This window comes from Aedes albopictus, chromosome 3, assembly GCF_035046485.1.
Source record: "Aedes albopictus strain Foshan chromosome 3, AalbF5, whole genome shotgun sequence".
In the NCBI taxonomy this organism is placed as follows: Eukaryota; Metazoa; Arthropoda; class Insecta; order Diptera; family Culicidae; genus Aedes; species Aedes albopictus.
The window spans coordinates 247,380,886-247,408,239 of NC_085138.1; the positions used below are offsets into that span (position 1 = coordinate 247,380,886).

Consider the following 27,354-nt stretch of genomic DNA (forward strand, 5'->3'; position numbering starts at 1 on the left):
AGATGATGTATCACCTAGGGGGTGATACACAAATTATGTCATGCTAAAATTGACCTTTTTCAACCCCTCCCCCCTCCCCCCTGTCACACTTTTTGTATGGGACCTCTATAATTTTTCTATGAACCGTCACGTTATGCAAAACCCCCCTCCTCCTTAAAAGCGTGACGTAATTTGTGCATGACCCCTAGTGTTGCGTCCTCTGTCTCGAAGACCTATTCGTTATTTATATTAGCTGAAAATAACTCTCCCCATAGTCCGTGCCATGCAGGCTTGCTTCACACTGGAACTTTGTAAACATTGTCCAATTGCATGATATAAGCTTCCTGGAAATTGCTCCCTTTTCTTACAAGCCCATAGATAGTCACTTATCCACTTAACCGTGTAAAACTCCCAGCCCTCCCAGAGTAGAAAAAGACCGATAAAGCCATAAAATGTTTTAAATAGAATACGGTCGATAAATCAGAATGTCACTATACTTATTATGATAAAATATGTGCGGTATCATATCAAGAAACTTCACCGAATTCACAGAATATCTATAACCAGTAGTTTTATGCCAAATGGGGTAGAACCAGTTGAAGGTCATTTGGCATAATGCCGTTTAACATAGTACGAAGAACAACCTTCTTGAAAAGAATGTGCATAATCGTTGTAATGCAAAATGGCCGTTATGTCAAATAGCTTTATGCCAAACGGCATTATGGCAAATGGCATAATGCATAATGGGGTACAGCCTTGCAAATTTTTTTCGCTGCATAATGAACCAATGGGGGAAAGTAGATGTTACTGAAATGTTTTTAAATATGTGAAAGAAAGTTATTTTGTGCAATTCAGTATCATAATTTCTATTTTACATAACTCATTTTGGTATCATAATGGTCAATTTTTCCAAACTGATTCATTATGCAACTGAAATGAGTTGTATAATGAAAAACAGTTGCATAATGTTCATTATGCAACTCAAATGAGTTGTATGATGAAAAAATCATTGCATAAAATATTGTATGTTACTCGTTGCAAAACTCGAATTTTTCAGCACTTTTCGTATTTATTTGCAAGCCTCGTTGGATAAATGTACGACTCGTGCTGAAAAAATCAACTTTTTGCAACTCTTCACATAAATAACTATTATTTTACAAAAATATCATCCCAAGGGATGTTTAACCAGACCATTAGCAAAGTATCGTTTTGTATGAACGACGACCGTTTCATATAAGTAGCCTATTGGACTATCCTGGGCACAGATTTTATTTGCTCCTACCACAAGATATTCAATTTGGTGCACTGTAGATCTGTCCATTGTACACTAAACTGAAAAGCAGACTCTGCCTCAGGTGGGCCTTGCAGAGCAGAGGTCCTCGCCCATATGTTTTTTGCTCTTCAAATGTCGGCAAGTCTATTATGAATAGAATCTGCAATACATAGTTATAGCATTCTTACGGTAACTGCTGAGTTATGCAATTTTATTGTACCTTAAACTCCAGAAGTAGGGTTACATAATGCATAACACTGTTCCAACCATCAGCAGTAAGTACACGTAATGCCAAACGTAAGACTTGTCTTTCACACATGCTGTATTGAAAACCTTCGGGTGATAAAAGAAAGTAGACAAAATGTGTTTACGCACCAGAACGTGCTTTACGAGCGTTCTAAGCCTTTTGAAGGTATGCCGTAGGAGCTCACGTGACATAATGGAAAGAAGTTTTGAAATGCATTTTCCAAACTATGACTATAAAAACTGGCAATAATAACGATATGGCATCAGTCACAGTTATTCCTTCATTCCAATCGAATATACAGTTTTCGAATTAAGGGTTTGAGTAATTATTCAAATGAAGGTTTTCACTGGTCTGCTCATTGCAGCCATCGCGGCTTCAGCATCCGCTGTATATTATCCACCTTCGGTGCCCGTAGATGTTGAGGAATCACATTTCGCCTACCAACTGAAGAGTTTCCGACAAGAATTGGATGAATGTGCGGAATACCTTCAGGTCTCGCCAGGATCCGTTGAAAACCTCGTCGCTTATAACTATGTAACGGACGACCCCAGCTTGAAATGTTTGATTCGGTGTGCTGGCATCAACGCTGGATGGTGGAGTGTAGGAGGGAACAACTCCGGACTGCACGGACCTGTCATCGAAAGTTATTTTGCTCCAGCTTGTGATGATACTTGTTATGTGAAGCGTACTCAGGATTGTGTCAGTGCCAATGTAGTCCCATGCCAAGACGATTGCTCGCAAGCTTATCAGGCATTCTTGTGCTACTACCATCAATACGGTAACCTCAAGAGCTCCGAAGAATATATTCCGCTGCCACAGCTGGATGCAGTTCAAGCTGCTGTTGATTGTATGCTTATTTTACGCACACCAAAGGAATTGCTTGAACAATATGCTCAGGGAGTGTTCCCTGAAGTTCCTGAAACTCAGTGTCTGTACAGATGCCAGTATCTGGCTGAGGGTCTTTACGATGGAGTTGCCTTCAACTCGACTCGTATTTACATCCGTGAATACGCTGTTCCATCTCCCCAGATTAAGGACCCAGCAACACAAGCCTGTGTGGACAATGGCCTCGGCGCTCCCAATTGCAACGAATGTGCTCGATTCTGGGCTGGAAAGGTCTGCTATGATCCTTATGGTGTACCAAAGCATTCGGCAGGATACTTCCAGGTAGCCGCCGGACTTGTTCTTGCACAGAGAACATGCCTCGACGAAGACTTGAACCCCCGATACAATGCCGGCGGTCCATCACCACCAGCTCCTCCTCCACCAGCACCAGCTCCGACGCCAGCCCCAGCACCAGCCCCCACTCCAGGTTGCATGTACAACTGTGGTGTTTAAATTGGATCTTCATAGGCATCATATTATTCGTGATTCCATTTTATAATGAGAGAAATAAAAATAAACATTTTTGATTGAGCATAACTTTTACGGCTTTTCATTCGTGTGACAAAAGTATATTCAAATTGAATCTACATTTATTTCGTATCAAAAGCGTACGAGTCATATTTGTGCGTTAGAGCACGGGCTGTTTTGACGTAGGACTACGTCTCTGTTTTCTATACCTGGTGTCATTTCAAAATTTATGATACCGAGAGCGTTACGTTTGAGTGAAAGATTTCAAACGCTCACAGTATCGTCCCTACTTAACGAAATGATAAAAGAATCCCGTTATACGAAAGATGAAACTCCCGCGTTCCATTTGGAACATTCGGTAAACCTGAAAATCATTGATAAATAGTTGAAAAATTGTTTTAAAGTTTGACATTGCAAACGCTGAAATCTATAAATATGGGTAGCGGACAAAATTTCTCGTTCAGTCCACCAACGCTCTCTGATTGGTGCGCATCGTGATGGGCAACTTTGGTGCAGGAAGGAATGCGATCATGCGATAGCTGTTCGTCAGTTCCATTTCGACCAGCATCGGAGAAAGAGCTGGCAAGTGCCTCGGCTTTGGACTGTCAGTGCCAAAGGCGAGTGGCATTGCAAATCCGTTCACGGCAGCAAGCGGCAATGTTTCGGTGGCGGAGAAAACCCACTCGCATTGCATTGCGTGGAGAAATAATTTGAATCAATTGCCCAACATTCGTCCCGGTCCTTTTCAGGACCACCGAAACTAATTCCACAAGAGTTACGAATCGAAAAATGTTTCTTCATCGATCGAGAAAACTGCAGTGCAACCAAAAAGTGAAAAAAATTGAATGCCATTAATCAGCAACATTGATGAAGCCAGTCACTAATGATTCCACCTGGAATTTTGCAACGTTTTTCCTATTAAGGCCATTTTGTGTGAAACATTGTTTAATTCTAACATTTTTCGAATTACAATGATCTACACAATTCAATATTTTGGTTACTTTATCCGTTCATTGACAATTTACTCATTTCTGGGTTGGTTATTCGTTTGATGCGTTGGGGTACATGCGGGCGGGGCATGCAAATGAAATAAACTGGAAAGCCACCCAAATGGGAGGAGCTTCGCCTGCTAATCTAGGGATATAAAAGCTTTGTCCTCGGTTTTCTTTCGTCATTTTCGTTGGATCAGTCAAGGAGGTTAGTGGCGCCTCCACTACGACAGCAGCACACACCAACCCAGCGACGGCTCGGCTCGGCTGGAAATTTCGACCAAGGCAGCAAGCGGTGGGCCACTATACGACGGCTTCCAGCATTCAGCATGGAGAAAACCAACACGTATTACGTGGCATGGTGAATTCATCAAAATCGTCCATAATATAAACGGTCCTTTTCAGGACCACATAAAGTCTTCCCTGAACAGTTGGACCGCCATCGATCGAGAAAAGCTTGGTGCAATCCAAAGTGAAAGACAGCTCGGCTTCTCAGAAGAAGTGAAGCCCACCATTAATTTTATCCACGGCAGCAAGCAGTGAGTCAGTTTTCGGCGGTCCAGTATTTAGCGCAGAGAAAACCAACACACATCGCGTGACATGGTGAATTCATGAACAAACGGTCCTTATCAGGGCCACCGAAAATGATTCATCAAGAGTTAGAAATCGGATTATTTTCATCCATCAGTCGAGAAAAGTGTTGTGAAACCAAACAGTAAAAGAGTGAATACTCGTTGCTTGGCAACAGCGGAGACGGTCACTCAATCTTATCCACGGAAGCAAGCTACGAGGCAATTTTCGATGGTATCCAGCATTCACCGCGGAGAAACCCAACACGCATGCGTGAAATGGTGAATTCATGTAATTTTCTTTCTTAAATCGTCCAGATTCCTTGAAGGTTTAAGCCCATCGATCTCGAAAAGCGTTGTGCAACAAAAAAGTGAAATATTGAATGCTTGATGGCTCAGCAACAATGATAAAGCCGGCCACTAATGATTCCACCTGGAATTCTACATCGAATTTTCCAAATTAGAAACATTGCTCAACGAAAATTGGCTCATTTCTCGGTTGCTTAATGGTTTGAAGCGTCTGGGTGCAAGCGGGCGGGGCATGCAAACGAAATAAACTGGAAAGCCAGCCAAATGGGAGGAGCTTGACCTGCTAATCTAGGGGTATAAATGCTTTGTCCCCGGTTTTCTTTCGTCATTTTCGTTGGATCAGTCAAAGAGGTTGATAGCGCCTCCAGTACGACAGCAGCACAGACCAACCCAGCGACGGCTCGGCTCGGCTGGAAATTTCATCCAAGGCAGCAAGCGGCGGGCCAGTTTACGACTGCTTCCAGCATTCAGCATGGAGAAAACCAACACGCATTGCGTGGCGTGGTGAATTCATCAAAATCGTCCATAATATAAACGGTCCTTTTCAGGACCACCGAAAATCTTTCCAAAAGAGAATTGGATTCGATCGAGAATAGTGTTGCACCCAAAAAGTAAAAGACATCGTCGTTTCTCAGCAAGAGTGAGGTCGGCTATTAATTTTATTCACGGCAGCAAACAGTGGATCAGTTTTCGGTAGCCCAGCATTTAGCGCGGAGAAAACCAACATGCTTTGTGTGAAATTGCTAATTCATTCAATTTTCTTTCTTAAATCATCCTGATTCCTCAAAGGTTTCATTCCATAGATCGGCAAAAACGTGGTGCAATCGAAAAGTGAAAATATGCTTGGTGAAATGGCAAAATGGCTCCAGTGATGAAGCTGGCTGCTAATGGTATACAGAGTTCATCAACGCATTATCCTATCCGGACCGTTTTGTGTGAAGCATGGTTTAATTCTAACATTTTTCGAATTTAAATGATCCAAACCATTTAATATTTCGATAATTTAATCCTTTCAATGGAAATTTACTCATTTCTCGGTTGCTTAATGGTTTGAAGCGTCTGGGTACAAGCGGGCGGGGCATGCAAACGAAATAAACTGTAAAGCCACCCAAATGGGAGGAGCTTCGCCTGCTAATCTAGGGGTATAAAAGCTTTGTCCTCGGTTTTCTTTCGTCATTTTCGTTGGATCAGTCAAAGAGGTTGGTGGCGCCTCCAGTACGACAGCAGCACAGACCAACCCAGCGACGGCTCGGCTCGGCTGGACATTTCATCCAAGGCAGCAAGCGGCGGGCCAGTTTACGACGGCTTCCAGCATTCAGCATGGAGAAAACCAACACGCATTGCGTGGCGTGGTGAATTCATCAAAATCGTCCATAATATAAACGGTCCTTTTCAGGACCACCGAAAATCTTTCCAAAAGAGAATTGGATTCGATCGAGAATAGTGTTGCACCCAAAAAGTAAAAGACATCGTCGTTTCTCAGCAAGAGTGAGGTCGGCTATTAATTTTATTCACGGCAGCAAACAGTGGATCAGTCTTCGGTGGCCCAGCATTTGACGCGGAGAAAACCAACATGCATTGTGCAAAATTGTGAATTCATGTAATTTCCTTTCTTAAATCATCCTGATTCCTCAAAGGTTTCATTCCATAGATCGGCAAAAACGTGGTGCAATCGAAAGCTGAAAATATGCGTGGTGAAATGGCTCTGACACAGTGATCAAGCTGGCCGCTAATGGTATAAGGAATTCATCGATACATTATCATATCTAGACCGTTTTGTGTAAAACATGGTTGTAATTCTAACATTCTTTCGTCATTTTCGTTGGATCAGACAAGGAGGTTCGTGGCGCCTCCAGCCCGGCAGTAGCACACACTAACACAGCGACAAATCTCTGCTCGGCCAGGAATCTCACCAGGCAAGAAGTAAATCTACGGCAGCAATCAGTTTCCGACGGCGGGGAGAACCAACACGGCATGGTGAATTCATGTCGTTTCCTTCCTAAAATCGTCCATTAAACGGTCCTTTTCAGGACCACCGAATCTAATTCCTCAAGAGTTGCGAATCGGATAATTTTCCTTCATCGATTTAGAAATCATGGTAGCTTGCGACTTTGACTAGAATAACTTATGAATACGCTCAGCGAAATGGTTTACATTACAACTTTACTCCATGCATAGCTCCGCCCATTCCAAATTTGCCAACGTATCGTGGTTATGTATGTTGAGGATATAAAAGTCGGAATCTCGCATGGACTTTTGTCCATTTTGACTCTTCAGTCGCCGAAGGTGGTTCTTCCGAGGAAGTGTTTCGTTGTGCCGGTTGTTGTGTGACAGGTGATAGTGAGTACATTCCGTTCGTTGCTGAAAGGATGCCGCGCCGTTTGGAAGCAAAATATCTTGCGAACTTCCGCAAGCGGAAGCGTGAAGAGCAGGAAATCGAAGGAGTCTCGCCGAGGCCTGCTGTGACGAATGCGGAACGCATGAGGCAGTACAGGCAGCGGAGGAAAAATGCGCGGGAAACTATCGGCGTTGGTGTCCGGCCCGGTGTCAATGCCGGTACGACTGCGGCTGCCAATCTTGAGCCGGTGCTCAATTTTGTGCTGGAACCTCTTCCGGGCAGGAGCAATGATCCGGTGAGATTTGTAGCAGTCCCAGTCAACGGTACCTTGCCAAATGGTGCGGTTTCATATAGCGGTGAGTAAAATTATCATTTTCAAAGTGCATTCGCGGTCATGCAACTTGTATCACGCAAGCATTAAGTCGTTAGCATAGTATGATCCCGGTGCAGCTGTCAGGAAAAGTTTTCTGCTGTGCATTACTGCTGCAAGCTAGTTTGTCATCTAGTGTCGTATTTTCAAAAATAGCAGATAGCTGACTGAAAGCATTAAAAGTGCATGTATCTAATCTTTTTAAGTGAGCAAGTGTTGTTAAATAATACCATTCTTCAATTCATAATACTTAGTTGGTTTTATTTTTCCATTGAAACTCGGCTTGTTTCTTCGGTTACGTGCTTTTTTTTTACTTGCTGACTTTTTACGATTCGGTACAATGTACAGGGTTTGATATGAAATATATCGATTTGAATAGCTTATCGTGGGAAAGCTTTCACGTATTGATGTTTATGCTAATGATTAAAGCACTCCAATTCCACTACTTTTTACTTTTGTGCTTAATGTGGTAGAGTTTAGCGACAAATTCGTAAATTGAAAATCTGTAGCACTCATGGGGGACTCGACGGTTGACGTTAACACGTTGAGCTCTAAATGTGAACGTTGTATAATCTTTGTAATCCAAACATTATTCAATGGCAAGTGTATAGTAAGTTAAAGATTTTCCTCATTTTTCCTAGGAATCGCTCCATCTATTCATGTAGATGGGGAAGCCCATGTTGAACAATTTCGATCCCAAGGTAAGTGCATATTGACTGTTGTATGCATATTATTGTTGTGAAGATTTTCAAGTTTACCTGTCACCACATTAATTCCACAACGAAACCTATGTTTATTGATTGACGATACTTAATATACACTACTTTAGGAATACCCCTATAAAACTAAGATCATATTTGTCAACAGAAAGCATTTTTTGACGTATACAATATTTTGTGTATTTTTCTTCTCAAGAATATTTCAAATAATTTATGCCAGACACCAAGCCAGACACATTTTACCAAAAGCATTAATGATTTGGCAAACATTCAATCATTATTTTCAATCTCATTTTACAGAACTTGTTCCATTTCGTTCTGAGCAGAACGAGTCTGTTCTAATTCCTGATCACTTTGGTCAGGGTGAGTAAACTATTGGTATTATCATTACTAAATGGTGCGCATAATGAATCAATTAATGTTTACAGGAATTGACATATCTATACCAATTCAAGAAGAACCAAAATTCGATAAAGCTGATCGAGAGTTCCACAAACGGTTCACTGAAAATGAATTTGGTATACCGTGCAGCGTATGTGATAGGCTGTGGTTCATCAATGATCTAAAGTCGATCACCGAAGCTGCAGGGAGAGTGTTGATAGAGGGAAATCATTTTGAATCGGTCAATGAATTCAAAGTATGCCAGACTTGTCGCAGCAGTTTGCAACGTGGTGCTGTACCCAATTTGTCAACATCGAATGGGTTCAAATATCCACCTTATCCTTTGGGTCTTCCACCGCTGGACCCAATTAGTGAAAGGCTTATTTCACCACGACTGCCATTTATGCAGATTCGTCGCCTGCGCCAAGCGCAAGGTATGATTGACATATACATTTTCTCATTTTATTCGATTATATAAAATGTTATCCGAAATTTTAGGCAGTTACACGATCATTGGTCAGGTGATCAATGTTCCAGTAGATGTAGATGAGATGGTTAGGGCACTTCCACGCGAGCTTGAAGATGATTATGCTTTTAACGTGTGCATTAAAAAGCACCTTATTCATAAATCAAATTACTTGTCTGTATTCGTCAAAAAGTCTGTGGTGAAAGCTTGGTTGGAATATCTCGTTACCACTCCTTTGTATAGACGGGAGGGGGTAAGTTTTAACCAAGAACGATTGAACGCTATTGCTTCTGAGCCTCAACCTGGTTCATCGCGGGATGGAGACGCAATCCAGCTGGATGTTATCGAGGAAGCCAATGATGTGGAGATGTTTGCTGGCCAACAACAGACACTTATGTGGAATGAGGATAAGTGCTTGGAAATCGCCCCAGCACAAAACAGGAGACCAGTATCCATCGTTTACGATGATGATGCCGAGGAGCTTTCCTTTCCGGATATTTATCTTGGACACCCCAGAAAATTCAAGGCTGGGATTCACGTCACGCCTTTCATGAAGGCTACTAGTGAGCTGAGACGGAGTGATAGGCGAGGAGCCAAGCCCAACCATTTGCTGTACATGGCTATGAAGATTCTGCGTCTTCGAGTTACCGAAGGGTTACAGCATGTCTTCAAAAGCATGGGAACCGCGAACATAACGCGAGGACAGCTCAACGACCGAGCTTTCGTGGAAGGTCTTATGGAACGGAACCTGTCGTTTATGAAGTCGATACCAAATTCAGTGCAATATTGGTATCAAAGGAAACAGGACCTTTTCGCCATGATACGACAGTTGGGGAAGCCAACAATGTTCCTGACTCTGAGCGCCAGTGAAACTCAATGGCCTCTTTTGTTGAAGCAGCTACACAAACTCTCCAGTGAGTATAACGGCATTGCTTTAACGGACCCGCTGCAGGAGCTGAGTGCTCTACAGCGAGCAACGCTGGTCAATGACGATGCCGTCACGTGCTGCTTGTACTTCAACAAGCTTGTCGATGTTCTCATGACGATCCTTTCTTCACCAAGGTTCAGCCCGTTGGGAAAGCATTACGTCGTGGACTCCTTCAAGCGCATCGAGTTTCAGCATCGCGGCAGCCCACATGCACATATCATGCTTTGGCTCGCAAACGATCCTAACGAAACTGTTTCTGAAGATATGCCTGCTACAATGGAACTTATTAGGAAAGTTAGTTCCATCAGCGCTGTGCATTTGCCAGAAACGATCAAGAAGCAGATTCATGACCACACGCGTACTTGCTACAAACGTAATGAAAAGCGTTGCAGGTTTAACATACCGTACTGGCCAATGGACGAAGAGCGAACACTGATTCCTCTCACCGCTGATGATAGTCGCCGTGATCAATTGAGGAAGCGTGCCTCGGAAATGAGACAAATTTTGGAAACCAAGGCATTTGACACGTTAGAGGAGTTTCTAGACGACTGTAAATGTACATACGAGTACTACCTTGATGTTCTGCGTTCTTCGATTAAGCGACCAACGATCTTCCTGAAGCGAGTGATGAATGAGCTATGGACGAATCCTTTCAACCCATGGATTGCTCAAAAGCTTCGTTCTAACATGGATTTGCAGTTCATCCTCGACGTGTACTCATGTGCGTGTTACTTGGTTGACTATGTCAACAAGTCCAACCGCGGTATAAGTGGATTGCATCGAGAGCTTATCGCTCTGCAAGAGCAGTATCCGGACCAAGATTACACGGCTTTGCTGAAGAAGGTTAGTTTGAAAATGCTGAACTCTGTGGAGATGTGTGCCCAGGAAGCTGCATGGGTACTTCTGCGATTGCCTATGTCTGAAGCCAGCAGGAAAGTTCAATTCTTACCAACGATGTGGCCTCATGAAAGGATAAGATCTAGGAAACAGTACAGGCAGATGGATGAAGAGGAAATCGATGAGGATTCGACTGATGTGTGGACCAAGAACATTATCCAGAAATACGAAGAGCGCGATGGCTTAGAAGATGTGTGTTTAGCTGATTTCGCAGCACGGTACACTCAAAGAAGAGGTACTAACACCTACACTATCCGGAATGTTCCACGAATATTGAGATGGCGTGGCTACAGCATGAACGAGTTGGCTGAGTACAAGCGTGAATCGGTACTTTTGTTTTGGCCATTCAGAAGCGAAGTCTGCGACATTCTGGATGGCAACAAGTTTCTTCAGCTTTATGATATGAACGAGGCAGATCTCTTGAGAAAACGAAGGGAATATGACTGCGAGCTGAACTTGGAACAGACTGTAGAGGAATACCTTCGTACTTGTGAGAACGAAGAGGTTGGTGAGCAGGAGAATGCCGCTACAGAGAAGAATGATGAATTTGTGCGAACGATCATCATGGAGCCCAACAACGACGATATTGAACATTTGCCCACAGGAGCACTGAATGCTGTCATCAGGCAACGTACTAATGTCATGTCGAAAGAAGATTACTGTGCAATGGTGCGGACAACCAATGCTGAGCAGCGCGACCTCATCCTGCAAATGATCCACAGTTTGCACAGTTACGATGAAAGCAGCAAGCCGATGCAGATTTTCTTTACTGGACCTGCTGGGTGCGGTAAAACATTCACTCTGCGCATTTTAATGGAGACGATAAATCGCTACAGTCAAGCCCACAACGCGCAGAAGAACGCCTATGTGGCGTGTGCTTCCACCGGAAAAGCAGCCGTTGCTATAGGAGGAACAACCGTTCATTCAGCGTTTCGGATCACTATGTCAAGGCGAGCCAATTCGAAACTCAGCTTTGAGATGCTGCAGTTGTACCGCAATGCTTTTGCAAACATTAAGGCGGTCATAATCGATGAAGTTAGTATGATTGGTGCGGATATTCTCAACACCATTCATGCGCGTCTTCAGGACATTAGTGGCAATTATGATGATCCATTTGGCGGAATTAACATCGTATTCTGTGGAGACTTGCGACAATTGCCACCCGTCAATGCAAGGCCTGTTTACAAGCCTACAGGTAATTCCTTTCACGGTGCTGTTCTTTGGCAAGCATTGGATTTCTTACCGCTTGTTAAGGTGATGCGGCAGACAGATGTAGAGTTCTCCAGTATACTCACTAAGATTGGTAATGGCCAGCAAATGACTGCTGAGGAGACCAAACTGATTGAAAGTCGGTTCCGTACTGTAGAGTGGTGTAAACAAAACGCACCAGGAGCAATAAGGCTTTATCATCGGAATGCGGATGTTGAAGCATACAACAACGAAGTACTGCATAATCAGGATGCTCTGGACTGTATAGCGGATGACGTTTTCGCGGGATACAAGGACGCTGGTCAACTGGCAAGCTCTCGCATCAAGCTCTACAAGATGAGCGTCGTGGAAACCGGTGGGTTACCGTATTTGCTACGCCTTTCCGTTGGTATGCCATACATGATTACAACCAACGTCGATGTAGAAGATGGCGTAGTGAATGGTGCGATAGGTGAGCTGAAATATATTGAAAAGGATGAAGACGGCTCAGTTGTGAAACTATGGTTCAAGTACGACAACGAGACGATAGGTGCTGCGTTGAGGATCAAATCGCGACCAACTGTCTATTCAAGACCAGGAATTCTGCAACCCGATTGGACTCCTATTGCAAAGCGTTCAGGTAACATAAAGCTAAGCAGCATCATTAAATGCAAACGCATACAGTTTCCGGTGGTTAGTGCCTGTGCGTTAACAGTTCATAAGTCGCAAGGTGGCACTTTCTCCGAGGTCGTGTATGATTATGACAAGAGTCAAGATCAGCAATTGGTGTACGTTGGCTTGTCACGTGTTACGACGCTTCAAGGCCTTTACTTGACGAACACCGCAAACTCGTTTAAATTTCATCATGCTAAGGGTAGCAACTCACCAAAGATGGTGGATTTAAGGAACGAGTTGTTGCGTTTGAGTAATCACCGACTGCGTACACTAGGAGATGAACTGAGTGAAGTAGTTGAAAACAGCGGCTCTGCATGCACATTGATGAGCCTCAATGTACAGAGTTTGAACGCTCACGCGCAGGACATAGCGACTGATCGAATCCTTTCAAGCGTAGAATTTCTCGCTCTGAATGAAACCTGGATGGATGCTACCTCTCTAATAGAGATTGATGGATATAAGCGCATCACCCAGTGCAAGCGAATGGGTATGAGAGCGGCTGGAGTCGCGATCTATCAGAAAGAAACGGCATCAACCGTGGCTGTTCCGCATCCCATCAAGCAACTCGGTGAGGATCGAGACGAGACGTTTGCCGAAGTGATCAACTATGGAGACATATGTGCAGCAAAGGTTAATGTTATGGGAACCGAAGTACTTCTGATGTCGGTTTACATTTCACCAGGAACAACCATAAGAAATACGAAGTTGTTCATGACGCGGAAATTGTTCAGATATGTTAGACTGGACACACCAATGGTTGTCACTGGAGACTTTAATATTGACGTTTCCAAACAAGAAAATTTTGATTTCCTTAACTTCATGAAGAAGCATTTAAATTTAACATTAGCTAATCCTCATAACGAAGCAACCACACTAGGTGGTTCGTGTATTGATTTAACCTTTATTAAAAATATTAGCGCAGAGTGTAGACGCTATTGCTCTTATTTTTCTTATCACCGTCCAATTTTATCTGTGCTCGCAGTAGAAGTGCCCGAACCATCAAACATCTAATCTACAGGAAATACATCGCTACGCTCAAGAAACCGGAGCCCGGAATGCAACGTTATTCGATACGATACACAGCAAATGCTCACCACAAACAACACCTGGTCGCTAACAATCATCGGTAGCACAAGAACCTTCCCAGGAACATCAGAACCACCAAACACCAAACGGTCCTTTTCAGGACCACCAAAAATAGTCCACAAGAGTTATTGGAGAATTCCAGATCCAAATATTTTCATTTCTGTTCTTGACACTTCTTCTATTTCTTCTCTACTTCTTTTTCTACTTCTTTTTGTTCTTCTTGGCAGAAATCCAAACTGAAACGGAGCCTGTCTCTCAGCTCAGCGTTTAATCATCACTTAAACAACTATTAACAACTGAGAATTTTCTTTCAAATCTGCAATGTTCGTACGCACAAACACGGAAGTCAAGATCCTCGACCGTAACGGAAATGACGTCCAGACACCCTTGCTGTTGCTAGATAGCTGCGCATTCACCAGATAGGGTAGAAGCTTCAAAAAAGTTTATTACACGCTAAAAGTTGTCCTACGTCAAGCTTGCGGTTATGTCTCAGACATTACCCACCCCTAGTTTTTAGACTTCTAAGAATGCTGCTGAAAAAGTCACACTGTTTGCAAGCGGATCGTACTCAGAGAAGATTTGCTTGTTTTGCCTGTGCCTATTAGCGCCGCTACTATAGTCGTTTGTGTTGCAGACGGGAGAGGTAGGACAGATATAGGATAAATTCACAACGTACACCCTAAAACGAAACAACACAGGCTTGTGTACAATGTACACAGGCTTATGTACAATGTACACAGATTTGTGTACTACTAGATCTGCCTCCACCCCTGTGTCAAATGTACACAGTCACTTTTCTGGCTCTAGCGCGGGTATGGGAGCAAAGTTCATAACTAATTTTCTCTGAACGATGACATGCATTATCAGGAATTGATCAATGCAAAAATAATTGTTAATTTTGTTTTCATGCCAGCGCTGGAGCCGGAAAAGTATCTGTGTACATTTGACACAGCCGTGAGGCTGATCTAGTAGATACACAAATCTGTGTAACTTCTGTAACCGTGTATCACATCGGTTGAGATGCTCGAGTTTGGTGTTAGCATTATAATGGGCGTCACTTTAGCGTTCGATATCTCTTTATAAATTTTCTCTTACGTAATAAATGTGGACAACTAAGCTGAGGAGCAGGTTTTATCCTCGTGAGGACGTTAATAAAAAAAGATTCTGCTTCTGTTCAGTCGCTTATTGTTTAAATTAATCTTTTTTTACTTGAAGAATCAAAATTATTACAAAAAGTAACTCTTTCCACTACATTGCTGAGAAGAATTCGGTCGGCATTAAACTTAAATATTATATTTATATGAATGCATAGCTGCAGGTATCATAATATATTTCTTTCGCAGCTGATTTCCTGCCATGGGTCATCGCAATCTTATCAAACCATCTTCATCTCAACACCCAAACATAGGAATGGAAAAGAAATAAAGAAAAAAAAAAAACATCAACCACAACACCCACTTACTGAGTGCATTCTAAAGTGTCGTTTTTTTTGCTTCGAGTTGTCTTGTCCTATTTATGATGCCATAAAGTATGGAGTGGACTCAATCTCACATTCGTGTTTTTGTTTGTTCTTTGCAGATATCTTCTCATGCTGTTCGGGTGTGCACGGTTCATGTAAAGCGGCGTGTGAAAGCGTAAGTGTACGGAAGTCGAAGAAAAGATTTTTGTTTGCAGTTTAAATATTTTTATACATATCCTTCAACAAACCGGTTTGAGTTTATAGGCTTCTATAGGGTGTCCCAGAAAGTATGAGCTTAACTTTGCAGCTCAACCATTTGACAGTGAGTGCACAGCATTGTTTTCACACACCGCCGGTTTCCTGCAATAGGGGCACAGCTCTAAATTTGTCATTTTGATCTGGTATTTTGATGATAAAAGATGAAAAACTAAGCAAAATTTCCATCTCATAAAGACCCGTTCCGCAGTTCATTGAGAAACGCTATATTTAGTTATGTGTTTGTGGCAATTATACAAATTGACAGTAGTCAACATCGGCCAATTTTTTCTATAGTCTATTTACTAGGTTTAATCACCGCATGATTTTATCATAATTAATTTTAATTGGCTTTAAGGAAGTAAGGAAGGTAACGTAAGAATACGGTGGATAGATACGCAAGTGGCAAGTGAGTGGTAAGAGAAATTGAAATCAACAGAGGGCTGTTGTTGAACAACATAATCACAACGACGATCTTTTTGCCTAACGTCCTGGTGTTGAACGGCTATGTAATAGTAGTACCCAGGTAACCAATAAGCAGTTATAATGGCATTAATTCGGCACTATATGCGCCTTTACAGCAGGTCATCAATGCTATTTTGCCGTATATGCGTCATAAGTGCTTCTATTTTTATCCTCACTCTCCTGCTGTGCAACTTTTGAGGCTTGGGGGCACGTTTTGAAATGTTGTTGTTTTTTTTACTAATTTCGGCGAAATTGTGTTTTGATCCCTCGATCCTCGGGTTAACGATGGTGCTGAACCGCGCTACGATGTATGCTATAGATGATTAGATAATGTGCGTTGGTTTTTTTTTGATCAATTTAAAGCTTGAATGTTACACCGGCAGTTGCTTCGTTAGATTTGTGGTGTTAGATTTGGCATGTGCTGATAATTAAATCGGGCATTGGAACGTAACCAAAACCATGAAATTTATTAGCCAAAGCATGTTTTTTTATTGCTCCTCTACAAACGATAGGGCATGGAATGATTGTGGCATCTACAGCTGGGACACGTAATTAAAAAATTGGAAATGTGATGTGGGTTAGCATCACTCATCCCACTTAGCAGTTTTATGGCAATAATGTAGCAGTTATGCTGCTTGTTGATCAAAAAATACCGTGCATCTGAAATGCTACATAACTGCTGTCAGGTATTAAGTAGCATTTCAATTGCTAATATAGATCAGTTTAGCAGTCGAAATGCTATCATACGGCAGTAAGCAGGTCGAATGCAGATATAAAATAGAAATACGGCTTATTCAAATGCTTATTGGTTACCTTGGTACTATCCCCAGACTGGAAAAAAGATCGTAGTTGTGCTCTGTCAAATGTTGTTCGGCGATATTTTCGGTTCTATCGATCGGTGGTATTTGTTCAGAGATTCACGTCGAGTGAACGTTACTCATTGTAACGTAACATATTGTGCGTATCTATTCACCGCATTCTTTCATTACTTTACCTTACTCCCTCTTACTTTGAGTAGTATTCATATAACCAAAAAAAAAAAAACAATTTAAATTAGTTGTGATAAAGTGATGCGGTGATTAAACCTAGTAAATATAAAATCCAATTGGCAAAAACTAATGAAACTTCGGTTTTCAATAAAGATCATTAGGGTAGAATAAGAGCATGCGAGATGAAAACGCGAAAAAAATCAATAAGTAGCGTTTGCTGCACATGAATCTCTGAACAAGTACCACCGATCGATAGAACCGAAAAAATCGTCGAACAACATTTAACAGATCACAACCACGATCTTTTTGCCTGTCTAGAGATAGTAGTACTCATCTAACTACTATTACCCTGCGACTATTACCTAGCCGTTCAAAACCAAAACGTTAGGCAAGAAGATCGTTGTTGTGGTTGTTTTGTTCAAAAATGACCCTCTGACAAATTCAATTTCTCTTATCGCTCACTTGCGTGTCTATCCACCGTATTCTTTCATTACTTTCCTTCTCCCTCTTACTCCGAGTAGAATTCATTAGGTCTGTCCACTTGTTCTCTGATTCTCAAGTCTACCCGCATATTTTAATTGGCATCCTAAAAACTGGTCAAAATTTCAGCCAAATCCATTGAAATTAAGGTGATTGTTATTGTTATTTATTTTTAACTAACAATTTTGAAAAAGGGAAAAGCCCCTTCGAGTGATTTCCTAATCTACGATATCTATCTCAAAAGGGCATAAAACATATTTATCTTTTCGAAAAATCATTGTAACATAAACTTAAAACTAAAGAATCATCCGGGAAAGTATCCATAATCGAGCCGTGATCTTGATGCGGATTTGTCAAGGGATGAACCAAGGTAATCTGTCTACGATGAATAAAATTTTAAACATCAAGGACAGGAATTGGACGCAGTTCTTGCAAACTGGAAAAAATAAATTTTAAAGAGTATCAAACAGCATAACCAATTTCAATAAAATATCTGAAAAGAATTTTCATCATGACTAAATATTTACAACCTAGAATATCTCTAACAGATACAGGAAAAGAAAAGCCTAAATTTTTAAATGTTTCATGATTCATCACAAATACATAAATTTGAATCTACAATATTGATACAATATAGGGTGCGTGTACCAATTATGGCCCTACCTAAGGAAAGCTATTTATACAAAAATAACGAGGAGACCAACGAACGTCATCAATAAGTTAAAAGACAGCTTAGTTTCCATACTTTACAGGAAAAATATAGAAAAGGAGCCAAATCTACTTTTAGTATTTATTACAGCGTGTGTCAATGATAGGAGCCCTGTACCAGTTATGGTTACATTTATCAACCTCGGTTCCTTTTCGTACTATTTGCATGCATTCCTTATGGGGTTAGCCATAACTGGTACACTATGGCGAAAAAGGGTGCAAGGAAACCGAAATTTTAAGGAAAATGATTTATTTCTACCATGATTGTGCATAATGTGGAGTTTAAATGAGTGCGACCATCTTTTGTGAACGTGATCTGTTGTTCACAATTTTTTTCTTTTTGATTTACATCGTTAAAGGGTGAAAATCAACTATGGCGAATAATTGGTACTATAGCCATAATTGGTACACTTACCCTAAATGACTATTAGAAATATAATGATTAGACATATAATCTTGCAAACAGACAAATAAAATCTCTACTAGTAGATAAATGTTTGTACAAAGGTTTCTTATCCACAACAGGACAAATGGAATGGCACTAACGACCTTTATCGCTACAATCCCAATCAATTTGCCAAGAAGATTTCGATTTTTGTTTGATTTCAGCAAACTATTCCGAATGAAAAAAATTACGTTCATAAATAATACCACGAGTAGCACCTAATTTGGCCAAACACTCAGCTTGTTCATTACCAAAAATTTGACAATGTTCAGGAACCCAAACAAATTTTTATAATAAATCCTCGGCGTTGTAAATCGTATACTAATTTTCTCAGCATTAGGTTTATATTATGAATTTTAAAATTAAAATTTGTCTATTTAATTGCATTTAAACAACTCAAACTATCAGTACATATGATGCACAAATTTGGAGAATACCCTTCAATAACACAGCATGTGAAATATAAAGCAATCAATTCAGCAACAAAAAAGGAACAAGGATATTTCAATTGAAAAAAATGAGCCACCTCAATATTATAAACTCCAAAACCAATACTATTTCTAATGAATGAACCATCTGTATAAAATAAATACTGAGGTCCAATTCCGCCAAATTTACAGTCAATTAACAATTTAGCAAATCGAGAATGCTCATAGTATGGAATTTGTTTTATTTTCAAAAATAAAGAGATCTGATTATAAAAATTAATTGAATCAATAGGGACAATGTTTCTAGAAGAACAATAAATAAATAAATTTAGGTTGTTACAAGAGGGATTAATTTCATACAAATCTTTCAGTATGTCAATTATTGGGTGGTTATTGGTAAAGCACTGGACAACAAATTTAGTATTCAATTCATTGAAACGAATTTTGAGAGGAACAATGCCAGCTAAAACTTCAATAGATTTTGTGTGCGTGGAATTCATCAATTTTAGACAAATTCTTAAACAACGCAATTGAATTTTTTTTTTCGAGTTTCGCCAAATGTGTTTGAGAAGTACAACCAAAAGTAAAACAACCATATTCCATTATGTACTGAACGAATTGTTGTCTTGTAAAGTATTATCATATCAGATGGATGAGCAGCCCACCAAGTGCCAGTGATAATGCGAAGAAAATTTATTCTCTTCGAGCAAATTTTCTGAATATACTTAATATGATAAGTCAAATTCAGTTTAGAATCATACCAAATACCTAGATACTTGTAATCACTAACCTGCTCTATTTCAATACCATTAAGATATAAATCTACACTAATAGTGGAATGTTTTCGAGAAAAATAATGAATTTTGCTTTTGAACCGAAAAGTTAAAGCCATTATTGAAAGCCCATAAGCCAATATTATTCAAATTAACATGCATAAAATGACGAATAATTTCTCTGTTTTTGCCATTTACGGAAATAACCAGTGAAGAGAATTGTCAGACAAAAGCATTAGTATTAGCATTAGCATTAGCATTAAGCGAGTCGCACAAATTCGTAGGTGGTACAGTCCTAGATCGCTGTTATGAGGGTTGCCTCCTTCCCGTCTGAACCAAAGCACAAAGATTTGGGACTAATCTCTGACTCTTAGACAAGCCTGACGCAATCCTCCAATGGTCGAGCACTGTCCTGGCCACGTCCTTGCGACTGCTGGGGAATAGGAAGGGATGGTTAGTTTTGGACACCTATGGAAAAATGTAGACAACTCTACGATCTCTCAGGCCTAGGTGTCACGGGAATTTGGGTGTTGTTAGTGGAAGGGTAAACTCCAAAGGATACGATTGGTCCATGTTCAGGCATACTATTGTTAGCCTTCTTCGAATCAGTTGTCTGCCCGAATCATCCTTGTTTCCTCGTCGTCTTGATGGTATTTGGTTGAATTACTAGATTCTTCGGTTGATAATCTGAAATATAAAATAATATTAACATTGAGAAGAGAATTGTCAGACAAAAGAGGCACAAAACAAGCAACAAAGAAGTTGCGACGATTACTCTTTATCCCTACTGGTGACAGATAATGACATGATCTCGAATTTTTTTGTTGTAGACAAAACGGAAGCTGAATTTGTTGTGTACTTTTCAACTCGTGAATAATCAATTATTACTAACCCAAAGTCTAAACTGTTTGATGATGGAGCTTCACCAGAGTTGCAGTGTTTACCGACTCGAAGTTACCGTTTGAAAATCGCAATGCAAGGCTTAAAAATCTCTAAACTCGTGGTGTACGATGTTAATCCCATTATTTTCAAGTTGGGACAAACTTATGTCGTATGGGTTGTTTTGTCGCAACAAATACAGGTTGCGACATTGTCATTATTGTTGCGCGATGGTTGAATTTTGATTCACTGGAAATAACCTTATACCAGCGTACTGAATTCACTTACAACCATTTGGAATGATTGCTGAAATATCACTAGTGAATAAATTATATAAAAAGGGACTTAAACAAGAGCCTTGAGGAAGTCCATAATAACTATCACGAAAAAGTTTAGAAGACCCATTGTGATAAAAGTATGTACATAATTTTATATGAGAATAACCATATAATTATGGGAATTTTCAAAGTATTCATTTTTTGGAAAAGTAAATCTATAAGTACAGAATCATAGGCTTCAGATACATCAAGAAATGTGGAAATCTTGTTTTTGATTTAAAGGAAGTGTAATTTTAGAGGCCAAAAGACCTGTGCAATTACGAGTACCACGACCTTTTCTAAATCTAAATTGAGAAGTTGAAAATGTTTCATTATTTTCAGCCCATAGCTCAAGACGATTTAAAATCATCCTCTTCATAAGTTTACAAAGACACGATAATAAACTAATTGGTCTACGACTATCAGCCAAAGAAGGGTCTTTATCTGGTTTCAGAATACTAACTACTTTAATAGAACGCCATTCTAATGGTAAAATATTTTGAAAAAGAAAAGAGTTATAGATTAACAATACATGAATTTTCCCTTCGAATGGTAAATTTTTAAGTACAATGAACCTAACATTATCAATACCTGGAGCAGGATTATTTGTTATAGTTAATGCCAAGTTTAGCTCACCTAACGAAAATGGAGAAAAAAATTCAGGAAAATAATTGTGTAATTCTATATTTTTTTAAATCCTAGAACGGGGAACAAAATCAGGACATATTTTCAATGCAAATTGACCAATCCAATTATCTGAATATTCTAATGTAACAGGAGACGAATTATCCTGTTTCCTTGCTACTGACCATAACAAAGTTTCTTCATCAAGATTCTCAACAAAATGTTTACAATAATTTCTTTTTTTAAATTTAGTAATGCGAGTTAGCAAAGCTACAGTAGGACAAATATTTTTCCATAGTGCCTGAACGACGACTTTTTTTAATGCAGTTGATTTTTTTTTTTCAAAGCAATTGAACAATCATTAGAGTAAAGTGGGGCAAAAGTTCGAGTGGGGCAAGAGTTTCTTTTGAAGTTATCGAGCTCAATTCAAATTATTTCTTTCTGTTGTCAAGGTTGTTTGAAGCCTTTTTGAAAAAAAAAACTTTCACTTCAAATAATATGACAAAACTTATTGTTTTTGATAAAAAAATTGTAATATGCGATGGTCTTTCGAACGCATGGAATAGAATTGTAATGAAATCGAATTCGATTTTATTTTGGGGCATAACTAGGCTTAGTTTGAAAAAAACGCATAAACTTAGCTCGCTAAAATTTAAAAAAAAATATATTCGTGATGTTCTATTATACAATTGGCTTGAATTCGATATATAGGACACCCTATAGGTATAAGAAAATGCAGGTTTTTCTTTTCTTTCAGAAAAACAATGCTAAATTTTATGCGCAAACCAACTCAATAAAACTGTCCTTGTTAGGGAGCTCGCTTCGCCCAAGCCTCAAATCGGGTCAACCAAATTTTAAGATGAGAGCGATAAGGTAGTGCAGCGACCCGACCTACGTTTTGTTCTACAACCCTTCACAGGTGGTTTCCGCAACCCATGTCAACAAATGCCAAAAAAGTACGACAATCAGAGTGGGTGAACGTTGATTAAAGTAGATCCGTACCGTGCAATGCCCTAATACCGTGACCTTAAGGATGCTCTTCACTTCAAAGATCCCTGTAAAAATCAATAATCCTTGTTTCTTGATTTTTCAAACGTTATATTATTGCTTATTGTGTGTATTATGTATAATAAATATGATTAATGGAATTCCAAATGTTCAATCCATTGTTAAAATCAAAATTGTAAAACATAGCATTGTTCCTAATACCGTGTATGTGACCCGCATACATTGGCGGTCCTTTGAATCATCACTATATCAATCATACTTAAAAGAACCTATGCGTCAAACGTTGCCTAGAGGTTTGTGCAAGTGATTCATAAAGTTAAAGGTATCAATAATATTTTCAGTTTTCAAGTTTTAGCCGAAACACGGTATTTGGAACACAAAAGGAACCATGCCCTAATACCGTGTATTGTTACTTTGAACTCACATTGTGTAAATATTTTTATTTGCTTGTTTTTGTAAATATGTGCCAAATTTATCACGCATAAATTGAGAAGGTTTGATATGCCAATGATTGAATTAGTTACTTAGTTAAAAAAATAATACACTTAGTAAAATATTTTAGTTTTTTGTCAAATACACGGTATTAGGGCATGGCACGGTAAACGATGCAGTTATGTGGCGTAAAATTTCCAAAGTGTAGAAATGTGTATTTAAAAACTAAATAAATTAAATACTTTAAATGTATACATACTATGTATATGTATAGTGTGGAAATATTCGCTCCATTATTTTATAGTTCCTATCTAATGCGCAGCAAAATTAACTTCACACACATTTTGATGTGATGTCCTCCTCTCCTCTTCTCTTCTTGACGTAACGTCTTCACTGGGACAAAGCCTGCTTCTCAGCTTAGTGTTCTATGGAGCACTTCCACAGTTATTAACTGAGAGCTTCCTCTGCCAATGACCATTTTGCATGTGTATATCGTGTGGCAGGCACGAAGATACTCTATGCCCAAGGAAGTCAAGGAAATTTCCTTTACGAAAAGATCCTGGATAGACCGGTAATCGAACCCGTCACCCTCAGCATGGTCATGCTGAATACCCGTGCGTTTACCGCCTCGGCTACATGGGCCCTAACAAGTGATGTATGTGATGTATGTGCCGCTTAATCGGTGTCTAATTCGATGCATCCGATGTATATCAGCATGGCTTGGTTTCCGTGTTTCCGTACGCTTAGCGTGACACATGATTAAATTAATCGTTGAAAATTAATTCGATCGTGAGGGCTCCACTTGCAAGCCCTTGCTGTCGTACGTTGAGTACGGATAAATGTGTGAACGAAAGGTCGATGATCTCTCCAAAGAAGTTGCGAACAAAAAGTCCACTGCATTTAAAATGCGAACGATTCTTACTTATGCACCCGACTTGTCACCTCTGTGAGGCACAGGAAGAAGACATGTAATAAATTATGACCGTTGGGGTAAACGACAAACAAAAAACATACGATTTCATATTCCGACACCCAAACGTGATCCGCAGAAGCTAACAAGAAGGGCATATATAGCATGCCACCAGAGTATTGAAAACAAACAAGATGCATGCGTAGACGAAACTTGAAGTTGTATAAATCATAAAAGATGATAGGAACGACAACCAAATGCGTCATCCATGGAATTTTAGACTTAATCCATATTGCGACGGGTTCCTCGAACAAGCCAGGCAGCAAACGACAAGTGAAAAGCAACAATGCGTAAATTCATTAATATGCACGACATACAAATCCCAATGGAACGGACGGAAGGCATCGATGATTGAGTCGTCCGCGGTCCAAGTGAAGGAAGCCAACAACCATTTAATATGATCAGTTTCGTCGCGGGCCAAAAGTCATCAATCACAATTGATAAATTCGAAGAAATGGTACCGTAGTTTGAGAGAAAATTGATCTTTCGGTATTTACTTTTCCAGAGAATATTTGCAAATTAGTCAAACAAAGCTAAACACTTTGAAACTTGAAATAATTTTAAAAGTACCATTCGATATGTATATTATATAGCACAAATCTATATGGTACTCTGTTAAAATAACTGTAAATAAAGTGCCCTCACTGATATCAGGATGACCATTCCAAATTCATTGATCAAATTCTCACCTGATAACGGTAGCAATGATTCCATAATGGAACAAAGGCAGGAAGATTTTTTTTCCAATATTAAATCAGTCACAGGCAAACTAAAACGCTCAAAGTATACAATGCTGTTAGCACATTCTACGATCCATTCTACTTGCATTGATTGAACAGTTGTTGTCTCATTCATTAAAATAATGCAAGACAGCAAGCCTGTACAAACAAACCAATAAACCGCAGCAATGCTTCGCTGATAACTACTGCTCTATCAGATCAGTTCCACAAATGACTCAGTTCATTCAATACATACATTCATCATGGTGCATCGCTTAGTTCTAATCTTTCTAGCAATTGCATGCAGTTCTGCTACTGCTTCAAACAAATCGATATTCGATCAGCCACACAATAAACCCATTTCATCGAGATTCGTGTCGATTCGAAAAGCATCCAACCATGCCCATCTCTGCTGGGCCATCAAAGTGGCCCCGACGGCATTTGCCACCAGCTGGGATTGTCTGGAAGGGTATAGAAAAACTCAAATTACGATGGTCTACGGTGACATTGAGCCAACGAAGAACGATCGCCAGATTTTGGAGAAGAAAATAGTAAAGCTTGCCCGCAAATGTCGTCACAGTATTGAAAACATTGCTCTTCTGGTGCAAAATAAACAGTCGCTGTTGTTTGAAACAGTTTTGAACTACGTTACCTCCTATGGAATGCTTGGCTATGATTCGAAGTGCAAGGAATGTAGGATACTGAAAATTCAAAGGAGATTCCGTTGTCCAGTTAAAAACATCGCTATTGTTTACAACAACTGTATTGAGCACGTACAATTTTCATGATTATTACTTGTGGTAAAACTCTGTTTATCTGGTGGAGTTTCAATATGGAAAACGAGCAATAGTCTCGTTTGTCACATTTTGTTGTCATCTTTCATAAGAAACTCATGATTTTCACGTAAACTTCCTGTAAGAATAATCTTCTAGGCAATAAATGCTAATGTAAGAAGTTTTATTTTCAACTACAAATAAATATCACATGAACACTCCAATTGCCATAGCTTACTACACTAACGCTAATCTCGATGTTAAATATTTATTCGATTCATCTAAACGATCTAAACTGATGTAAGCACTCAAACTGAGTGGAAATATGAGGTAAACTGTCAAGCTTACTTCAGATTTTTTCTTCTAAGCAATATGCCAATATAGGTATGCTTCTAATAATAAGTTCAACAGACACCTGAACAAGGAGGCCCAGAAAGTGTAGGGGTAGGGACTGTCTCCGACAACCAAAGTAGAAACCAGGGCTATCATTTATCCGATCCACTCAACATTCCCATTTCTGCCAAATTCTTCGACTCTACGGAACCGACAAGGAAGCATTGCTTCAGAGAGGGGCTAGTGCACATTGCACCCTCAAGGTTATATAGCTACGTAGCCTGCAGTAACTAACAACGATGACTCGCTTTGAGAAGTCTACTAAGGTAGCATGATGGCGCTTAGCCAGTTTTCCGAGTGGTTTTTACTAAAGTGTCTCGAGTATACCAAAGTGGCGAATCCTGGTCGTTTTGACAGGTCTCCTGCTCGATTGGAACTATGGGGATGACATTTAATCGACTGTTCCAATTTTGACGTTTCTCCTCTTTGTTTTATGCAGGCTCGTTAGTTTTTACCACTTCCTTTGCCCTCGGGAGGCAGGCAGGGTCGACACTCTCAGGTAGACACCACGCCTGCTTCCAACTGCACAGCAAACACCCAGAACTGGTACCACGTGCACAGTGATTTGACCTTCCCGCAAGTAAACCCCCGCAAGTGATTTGACCTTTTTTTTTTTTTTTCTGTTCGGGTGAGCCACTGCGACCAGTATTTAGATCTTTTGTGGCATTACCCGTATCCTTAATATTTAGTGCATGTCGTACTACTCCATTGCCATTGAGAGGCAATGAAGCATCGATTTCTGTACAGTTCCTGTTTTGTTATCTCAGAGGTGCAAGAAATCGATTGCGATAAAAAGGTCCCGTTATCATAGAGATTTAAATCCCAGTGAAAGAGTGCCCCCAATCAAACACAATCTATTTGAATTCTGAGGAAAACAAAACGGTGGTACTGATATTTATCCATGCATCGGAACTCTAGCCCATCCATGTGTTGCTTCTAGTTTAGTCCCAGGACAACATAGAAAAACCCGGGACTTTAGGCTAGTTGCAAAACTGTGTAAAATTAGAGAATGTGTTCTGCAATAAGAATACACGTGAGTCCTTGAATTACCAGAACTTAACAGTCCTTGATAGGTTAGTACGCAGTTAGATACGTAAAGCATGTTTGTTTTCCTAACATCAAGTGTAGTCTCGGGTGGGCAAAGTCCGATTCTTTAACTATCAGCAAGACAGAATAAATGCAATTTTAGAAACTGTCACCAGTAACAAGGACTTTGTACCATGAATCCTTATTACCAAAACACATTACCCCAACTTGACAAACCGGATGTCACTAGGGTTCGGTTTGGTAGATCTTGAACCGCAACGCAACACATAAAGGCGATCTACCTACGTTACGGGCTCCGTTAAAGATCGAGCATATTTTAAACCCCCTCAACCATTCATCCATCAGCACGGGTCGCCTGACACCTTGGATTGGGGTTCCCTGTTTAGTGGACTTTTACCCCCGGAACAGGTGATCCGTAGTGTT

At 40.1% G+C, this 27,354-nt stretch overlaps 3 protein-coding genes across 10 annotated transcripts in view; all 3 read left to right on the top strand.

Moving 5' to 3' along the window:
* Nucleotides 1–27,354, top strand: part of LOC109402885 (reversion-inducing cysteine-rich protein with Kazal motifs) — a 125,454-nt gene that overhangs the window by 75,931 nt on the left and 22,169 nt on the right. For all 8 annotated transcript variants that reach the window (XM_062859953.1, XM_062859946.1, XM_062859948.1 and 5 more), the window contains exon 3: nt 15,346–15,401. In XM_062859953.1, coding sequence (XP_062715937.1) covers nt 15,346–15,401 — 56 coding nt within the window. The remainder of the gene's footprint in view (nt 1–15,345; nt 15,402–27,354) is intronic.
* On the top strand, nt 1,372–14,436 carry LOC115254136 (uncharacterized). Its single transcript, XM_062859942.1, has 2 exons — nt 1,372–3,034; nt 14,285–14,436. Exon 1 carries the CDS (start codon nt 1,833–1,835, stop codon nt 2,835–2,837), a length of 1,005 nt encoding a protein of 334 aa, XP_062715926.1. The 5' UTR covers nt 1,372–1,832; the 3' UTR covers nt 2,838–3,034; nt 14,285–14,436.
* Nucleotides 23,699–25,556, top strand: LOC115264693 (uncharacterized). Its single transcript, XM_062859962.1, has one exon. The coding sequence runs from the start codon at nt 24,982–24,984 to the stop codon at nt 25,504–25,506; it is 525 nt and encodes a 174-aa protein (XP_062715946.1). The 5' UTR covers nt 23,699–24,981; the 3' UTR covers nt 25,507–25,556.